Consider the following 8417-nt stretch of genomic DNA (forward strand, 5'->3'; position numbering starts at 1 on the left):
ACCCCTAAGGAAGTGAGAGAGTTACAACACAACCGCGTCGCTCCGAAGACGACAGCGAACGTGTCCACACGGGGCTCGGCGCGCAGTATGTACATGGGCTGGGGGCGGCGACGCAGACCACCAGGCTCCCGTTGCTTTCCGGGCTGGACACATCCGCGCACACAGACACTCGGGCACACACGCGCGCCGGCAGCCGGAGGCGGGCTGCCGGCCGGGAAGGGGGGTCACCAGTCCGCGTCTTCCTCTATGTAATAGTCGGGGGCCGTACCGTCAAAGAGGCCCGGGTCTAGCGATTTCCGCTGCTTCCCTCGGGCGAATACCCTGGAGATGGAGCCGAATCCCATCTTCTCTTTCTTCTTTTTTCGTTTTTGGTCTTCGAGGTCCTCTAGAGACTGCGGGAGGGGAGACAACAAACAAGAGTAAGGATGGGGAAGGAGGAGAAGGAGGAGAAGGAGATGGAGGAGGAGATGGAGAAGGCGAAGGTGAAGGTGAAGGCGATGGAGATGGAGAAGATGGAGAAGGAGATGGAGAAGGAGCAGAAGGAGAAGGAGCAGAAGGAGAAGGAGGGGCAAGAGGAGGAGAAGGAGCAGGAGGAGAAGAAGGAGCAGGAGGAGGAGAAGGAGCAGGAGGAGAAGGAGCAGAAAGAGGAGAAGGAGCAAGAGGAGCAGAAGGAGCAGGAGGAGCAGGAGGAGGAGAAGGAGCAGGAGGAGGAGAAGGAGCAAGAGGAGCAGAAGGAGCAGGAGGAGGAGAAGGAGCAGGAGGAGCAGGAGGAGGAGAAGGAGCAGGAGGAGAAGAAGGGAAAAAGACATGAGTGTCTCCAGCAAATGGGAAGGGACCGTCACGCTCGGGACCCCGCACCCTTTCCCGAAAAGCGCCAAACCCCACGAGAGCCGCTAGGGACTTTGCCACCGAGTTTTCCAGTCGCCCCCCAGGACGACGGGCAGCGGGATACAACACGGTTATTCCGTAGAAGCCTTAATCTTGGGCGGCAGGAGCGGACCTTTGGAGAGGGCGCTGTGGGACACATATTCGGAATGACTCTGAACGGTCCCTGCAACCCCGTCGCTAGCGAAACGTCACGTATTAGGAGGGGGATTCCCACGGGCAGCTGCTTCCTACCTGTACGATTGGGTTGTGCAAGTTCTTCTGTACCGGTCCAGGACTATCCCCCTACCAGCAGAAGGAGACAGATCAAATTGAAACAGCGTAAGCACAGCGCCGGGTCCCACACCACTGGAGCAAAAAGCAGCCCTTAAGTCGAGACGATTCTGCGCAAAACTCTGGCTTTTGGGGGGCAAAGCAGCACGAGACTTTACTAAGCTGTTGCCGGTTCTTTCGGGGAGGGGAAACGAAGATTCGGGGGAGGGACAACCAAGTTAGGGCAAGCTCTGGTGGCTCCATAAAATTAAGTCCACCAAGAAGGAAATCCTTATTTCCACAGTTTCAGAAACACGGAAAAATACCATTTTTTTTCTCCAGTGATTCAGTTTAGATAAAAACAATTAAATCATCTGGATTTTTATCCTAAATTGAACTTAAGCAACCTCCCCCCCCATCATAACCTCCCATAAAAAAACCCTGTAGCCAGGCTTAGCTGTACGCTCCTGTACACAGCTGTTTCCCAAGGAACGGGGTCTCCTGCTGCCTTGCATCACGCATGGCCATGGCCAGGGCACCGGACGGGTCGAAAGGCACCGTCCCGGCAGGGGCAGCGGGCAGGGAGCTTTGGTCCCATCCGAGCACGCGTTAGGATCTACACCAAGGGCCCCCAAAGGCAGCAAGAGGCTTTGCCAGCTTCGGACGAGCCCTGGGCGAGAGGGAGGCGGTGGTGGCTGGCGCAGGTGGGGAGCTTCGGGGCCACCACCGGCCTCGGCGGGCGCCTTACGTTGCAGAGCGAGTGCGTTCGATGCCGCGGCGAGTTGATGTCGCTCGGCGTCGACGACCGGTCGCCTTCGGCGGCGGACGCGTCGGAGATGATGGAGGGCTGCCGCGAATGGCAGGGGCTCACTCTGACGGCTGAAACGCAAGGGACGCGCCGGACGTCAGCGGCGTCGGTACGGACGTCGGCGCCGCCTTGGCGCCGCCCCGCGTTCCCGACCGTGGCGGCCCCCCGGCACGGCCGTGCCTCGTGGGTGAGGGGGAATGCTCACGGATAAAGCTGGCTACGCTCTGGTCACTTGGAAAAAACCCACCGCCTGGAGATAATCAAGCTGTTGGTGCTGCTGCATGGAGGGGAAGGGAGGAAGGGGAAGGGAGGAAGGAAGGAGAAAGAAGGAAGGAAGGAGAAGGAAGGAAGGAGAAGGAAGGAAGGAGAAGGAAGGAGAAGGAAGAAGAAAGGAAGGAGAAGGAAGAAGAAGGAAGGAAGGAGAAGGAAGGAAGAAGAAGGAAGGAAGAAGGAAGGAGAAGGAAGAAGAAGGAAGGAAGAAGGATGGAAGAAGAATGGAAGAAGGATGGAAGGAAGGAAGAGGGAAGGAAGAAGCAAGGAAGAAGCAAGGAAGAAGGACGGAGCAGAAGGAAGGAAGAAGGAAGGAAGGAGCAGAAGGAAGGAAGAAGGAAGGAAGAAGGAAAGAAGAAGCAAGGAGCAGAAGGAAGAAGGAAGGATGGAAGAAGAATGGAAGAAGGATGGAAGGAAGGAAGAGGGAAGGAAGAAGCAAGGAAGAAGCAAGGAAGAAGGACGGAGCAGAAGGAAGGAAGAAGGAAGGAAGGAGCAGAAGGAAGGAAGAARGAAGGAAGAAGGAAAGAAGAAGCAAGGAGCAGAAGGAAGAAGGAAGGAAGGAAGGAGCAGAAGGAAGGAAAAAGGGGGGGACCTCACCCCACCACCCTTGCCGCGAGCGCTGCGGGTTTCCGGCATCGCATCCCTTCCCGACGGGTGACAATCCCGGAGAAAAGCGCGGGGGCCGGCGAGGAGCCTTCGTTTCACGGCCGGCGCGCGGGCGCTCCGAGAGAGGCCGGGTGCCTTGCCGGGGCTCACCTTGCCGGTCCGCCGGGTGCTGGGGGTGCGAGTGGTAGAGGGTCTGCTGGCTCTGCCGGATGGCGGCGGTGAGCGGCAGGTCGGCTTGCATCACCCACTCCTGGTTGCCGTTGAGCACCGTCTCGCCCGGCATGGCCAGCGAGTGCCGCTTGGGCACGTCCTTGGTCAGCGTGGCTAGCGACTGCTTGGCCTGCGGAGGGGACGGGAGGCGGGGGGAGAAACTCAGCGCCTCGGGCTCGCGCCCGCTTTGCCGATAAGCCCCCGGAGCGGGAGGCGTTGAGGACATCCGCGCTCCTCTCCCAGCAGCGTCGCGACCCACCAAACTGCTTTCCGCCAACACGCAACGAGCAGCCTTCACACGCGGCAAAATTTGCGGGGTTTCCGAGCGCTCGCTCGGCCGGGGAGGAGGAATAAAATAGCATCCGAAACGATAAAAAAACCCATAACTGCCCCCGAAGGACCAGCGGGGCCGGTGCGGCCGAGGCCGCGGCTCACCATGGCCAGCTCGGCCTCCAGCTCCTTCATGCGGTTGTCCTTGAGGTCCAGCTGCGAGCGGAGGGCGCTGGCGTGGTCCGTCGCCTCCTTGGCTTGCCGGCGCAGCTCCCACTTCTCCCGCTCCAGCAGGTCCTTCTCCTTCGCCAGGGCTTTCACCGCGTCCTCGCTCTCCTGCCGGGACGCCCGCGCTTAGTTATGCCTTCGTGACCCCAAAGCGAGGAGCAAAGCAGAGCTCCCGATGGCAGCAGGCAAAACCAAAACCCTCCACGCTTCCGAAAATAACCCCGGAGCTGCATGCGAGCGATGCTCCTTCGGCACAACGCTTTAAAAAGAGCAAATTTCTCCCGTCGCATGGAGAAGAGCCCAGAATCGCTGCAGATGTTGGGTTCCCACGGCTGCTCGTTTCGGCGGACGCCTCTATAACGGGCTAATCGGAACGAAAACAGCAAGCCGGGCCTAAAAACCACCTGGACCTTTTTCTCCGCTAAACGGAGCTCAGATGCTGAAAGCACGCAGAGAAACGCTATTTATTACCACGTTTGCTCCAGGCCTTGCGGTTCGTGCGTTCCTCCAGCAAGCTCTTAACCTTAAGGGCTTAACCATAAAACGCGTCCCCAGAAATCAGCTCTTCTAAGGTTTTGGTGCACAGGGAAAGACGGGGCTTATTCCGATGATTTTTCTTTCACCCAAGCTGAGCTGTGGCACGGAGCCGGGCCTCCAGATCAAGCTCAGCGTTGATCCTCGGCCCGGTCTCCCGCTTTATTTACCCGTTATATCCCACGCGGCTGCGGGAATTCTGCGCCGCCTCGGGCTGGCTTGGTTTTGCGCGAGGGGAGCGCGAGCTCTGGGGCAAGGGGGAGGCTTTTCGCCCCCGCGAGACTCACTTTCCGGTGCTGCTCGTAGTTGCGGATGAAGTCGCGGAGCTGCTCCTCGCGGCTCTCCAGCGTGGCGTAGAGCTGCTGCATCTGGCTCACCAGGTCCATCTTCTCGGCCTTGAGGCGCTTGCGGTCGGCCTTCATGGCTGCGGGAGAGAGCACAGCGCCGCTTATTTTATTTTATTTTATTTTATTTTATTTTATTTTAAGCGGGGAAAGGCCCGGGGGGGTCTCGCACTGCTTCGCCCCCAAAGCAGAGGGCGAGGAGAGGGAACGGCGCTCTCCCAGCAGCCGCCACCGTGGGAAAATCCTCCAAAACAGCTGATATCTCACGACGCGGCGCGATCCGCGGGCCCGGGGTTTCGGCAGGCCGCGCACGCTCCCGGCCGAGCCGCCGGGCACTTCGCCCAACGTGTCCGTGCGGCTTTTTGTACTCTTTTTTCCCCCCACGGGGCTGATGCTGCGGGGAGCCCGGGCGCCCTTTTGAGTTAGTCGTTGTGCAAGTAAATGGCTGGGTCTAGAAACACGATCCTGCTCCCTCCACGGTAAAACACAATAAGATCTCTCTATAAAATGCCCTACCTGGTTTTATTGGATTAAAAGAAAAAAAACAACCCCACGAATGGCATTTGCGATTCGCATTACGCTTCCCCCCCTCCTCCCTGTAATTAGCCGCTTAATCTGGCGGCTTAAACTGCACAGTGAAGCGCCTCTGAGCTCATCCCGACGAGACACGGCCGGGATAAGGACCTGAATGAGGAATACAAGGAAAAGCATTACCGTGGCATGCTTAAAAGGAAATTAATTTCCTTAGAGCAATTAACACTTGGCTTCCCGCCTCTGTTTTTCCCGTTAAAGAGGATTTGTGCGGCGAAGTGGGGCTCCGCTCCTCCCTTCCTCCGGCCGGGGTCACGCCGTCCGGCTCGCGCTCTGATTTCCCGGATAAAAAGGGAAAGGGGTGGAAAGATCAGGCAAGACCCAAACCGCTCTCGCCGCACCCAGGGGAGAAAACCGAGCCGCACAAAGCTGCACAAAGCGACCGAAACCCGGGACCGCGGCGGCAGCCGGCATTTATTGGCAAAATGCGCAATTGCAAAAGCAAGTTATAAAGCAGCGCTATGCAAAAGGTGCCGCTAGAACACGTTAAAATAGCTCCCTAAAGAACAGCGGCTTCCCCTGCTCTCCCTACGTCTTTTTTTTTTTAAGCTGTATACAATATATTTCAATTACCGCCGGCGGCCTATCCTGAGCGCGTTACGACGAACGGCTCCGAGAGGGATTTATTCAGGCAGGAGTTAATTCATGCGCAAAGATCTTACTATAACTGTTCGTTGCAGAAACGCGGGAGGGAACAACCACTTGGGGATAAGGGCGATGAAGAAGGGAGCGGGCTTGCCGGGCTTGCCGCGCACATCGGGGCAGCAGTACCACTATTTTCATTTTATTTTATTTTTCTACAGGCTTGGTGAATTACTACACGGAGCCTCTAAAAATAATAGAGGGTAATTAAGAGCGAGCTGGCTAACGAAGCTGTCCCCCTTTACGGGGGCACCGGCTAATGAAAGCGCTCATTAGGTTAAAACCACGGGCGATACTACGGGGGACGGAGCGGCGGCAGAAAACCCGTTTCTCACGCCTCCCGCCGGCATTTCCACTCGGGAAGGAGAGGGGTTTTGCTCGCAGCGCTCGGGCTTTATACGTTTCTCCCATTAAAAACCCCGCTGGGAATCCCCGAGACACCGCTAAAGACCCTCTTTCGCCCGCAAACCGGCTCCCGAGCGCCCGCTGCGAGCAGCAAAAAGCAAAGCATGAAGGCGGCAGCAGCAATTTGCATCCAAATACCTGCTTTTTTTATTGTTTTTTTTTTGTTTCAGCGTTTTTCTTCCGCCCCGTTGCACGGTCACGCGGGGCTGCAGAAAGCTGCGGAGAAGCCGAGCCCGACACGCTACACGGGAGCCGCGAGGAACAGCATCACCGCCCATCGAAACGGCGTTTAGCCCAAAACGCGCTATTTCCACGCTCTTGTGACAAATATATACATATTTTTCATGTTCTCCAGGATGACGAGAGGCTCCTGCACAAGTTTAAGCTGCATTTGCAACTCTCCGAAGCCGGAGGCGACAAAAGACTCCTAATGAATTTAATTCAATAGCTGGTTACCCTATAGCAACAACCTGTTTTAATTAGCAGCAGCGCTCAGGGTCCTTCAAGTTTCATGGAAAATACTTCATTGCTTGCCAAAAAAACTGCTCGGAGGTATTATTAGAAGGGGAGTCGGTAAAGTCGTGGAAGGTTTAATATTTACCAAGCGCGGTTCGCTCGGAGCATCTGCAATATTGGGCAATATTGCGCGGCCCCGCAAAGCCCGCCGGCAGAGCGCTGCGCCCGGAGGCTTTTCCGAGCGCTGGGCAAAGGCGGCTGCGGGCTCCGTCCTCGTTTCCTCGCGCCGGGAAGCACGGGGCTCCGCGTGCGGCGAGCGCGCAAGGCGGACCGCCTCGTCGCATTAACGTCCGCTTAATTTCTGCTGTTCCCGTATCCCGGCCATGAAATCCGATCTTGTCACCGTGACTCACCCGTAAAATCGGGCAGCCCACCCTGCAAAGGGGCCGGAGAGGCGCCTTGGGCACGGGAGGAGGGACGATGAATCCCTGCTATTAGAGGCAACCGCCTCCGGGAGCTGCCGGGGGTTTCGGGAAGGGAGCGAAGTGTCGTCTCAGCGTTTCGGGGCGATTTGCTGCCTTCGCTCCAGGAGACGCGCCCGGAGCAGCGGTATCGCCGCCGGCGGGTTGTCCGCCTCCAAACGAGCCTTAATTAACAGCAGTGCCGCCGTGCAAAGCTGGCGCTGATGCCGTTTCCCTGCTGCCCGGCTCCGCAAGGCCCCGTCCGCTGCCCCCGCGCCGAAACGCGGCTTGCAAGGGCGGATCCAGCCCGGCACTCTGCGCCAAATGAAGGGAAAGCGCCCCAAGACACCGGGCGGCGAAGGAGCGCTGGTTGCAAAGGGTTTCTTGCTATACAGTTTGCTAAGCGCCAGCTGAGATTCCCCCTTCCCAGCCATCAAAAGTCCTGCAAAACAAACCCCAGCGGCTCATGCAGCAGGCCGATAAAAGCCCAATTTTTAAAAAAAAAAACCCCGTGATGTTCCTTAAATGCTCAGGCCTCCCAAGGCAGTCTCATGTTTTTGAGTGCAAATGTCCTCTGCAAAAGCGCACACGACCTCACGGCAGCTTCGCAGGCTGTTTTTCTTTTTTTATAATGCAAACATTCTTAAAATAGTTTTCCTCTTGCATATTTAGCATTTTCCAGATGTAAAAAGCCGTGGCATATTCCCAGCTCTCAGCAGGGGAAGGAGGGGGCGAGCCGCTTTGCTGCTCCACCTGCGTACGATGCTCTTGCTAAACGCACGCGGATAAAAACGGCATCATTCCACCCGCGTTGGCCCAAACTGGGGGCGCACGGGGCAGTGCGGCCGTTTTCAGCTGCTCCCGCGTTAGCCGCGGAGGAATTACTTGCAGCGCTGCAAACGGGCAGCATAAACAACAGATTTCCTAGACCAGGGCCGGATCCCAGCAATTTTTGGATCCGTAGAGCTTTGCACCGCCTATAACCGAGCTCAGCTATCATCGTCCTTAAATGCAGCCCGAATTTAGGCGGTGCAAATCGAGGGAAGCCCCCCCTGCGAGCGCGTTCCCCCCCCCTTACCCTGCAGGGCCTCCTTGGCTCGCGCCAGCTCCTGCTCCTTCTGCGCCAGCTGCACCTTGAGCTCGGTGGCGGAGAGGACCTCGGGGGACTTGCCGCCGTGCGTCTCCTCCAGGTCCTTGGCCAGCATCTCCTTCATTTGCCGGAGCAGGTGGACCTCCTCCTGGAGCTGGGCCACCTCCTCTCGCAGCAGCCCTGCAAGGAGAGAGAGAGAGCGCAATGCCAGGATACCCAACCGGCTCCTTCAAGGATCCGAACCGGAATTCCGAACTGCCACAGACGCCCTCCCCGTTGAAAGCACTCGCTCTGAAAAATCACCACGGTCGTATTTAAATCTGGGTAATCACCAGAGTCTGCAGGCTGGCCGGGTTTCTGCTCCA

At 57.5% G+C, this 8417-nt stretch overlaps 1 protein-coding gene across 1 annotated transcript; it reads right to left on the minus strand.

The window, feature by feature from the left end:
* Positions 1-224: 224 nt before the first annotated feature.
* On the minus strand, positions 225-8204 carry LOC112970097 (kazrin). Its single transcript, XM_026074103.1, has 7 exons — positions 8041-8204; positions 4351-4487; positions 3467-3637; positions 2972-3161; positions 1886-2016; positions 1120-1170; positions 225-392 (listed from the first exon to the last, which is right to left on the minus strand). Exons 1-7 carry the CDS (start codon positions 8174-8176, stop codon positions 225-227), a joined length of 984 nt encoding a protein of 327 aa, XP_025929888.1. The 5' UTR covers positions 8177-8204.
* Between the last annotated feature and the right edge of the window lie 213 nt (positions 8205-8417).

The sequence above is a fragment of the Apteryx rowi genome, unplaced genomic scaffold (genome assembly GCF_003343035.1).
Source record: "Apteryx rowi isolate R43461 unplaced genomic scaffold, aptRow1 scaffold_38, whole genome shotgun sequence".
NCBI classification, from domain to species: Eukaryota; Metazoa; Chordata; class Aves; order Apterygiformes; family Apterygidae; genus Apteryx; species Apteryx rowi.

Bases quoted from the DNA above. Each gene is read 5' to 3' on its own strand.
- LOC112970097 (XM_026074103.1), bottom strand. From the start codon at position 8,176: ATGAAGGAGATGCTGGCCAAGGACCTGGAGGAGACGCACGGCGGCAAG. The intron at 4,488-8,040 runs GTAAGGGGGGGG...TCTCTCCCGCAG, and splicing joins AGCCAAGGAGGCCCTGCAGG to CCATGAAGGCCGACCGCAAG. The intron at 1,171-1,885 runs GTAAGGCGCCCG...TTCTGCTGGTAG, and splicing joins GAACGCACTCGCTCTGCAAC to GGGGATAGTCCTGGACCGGT.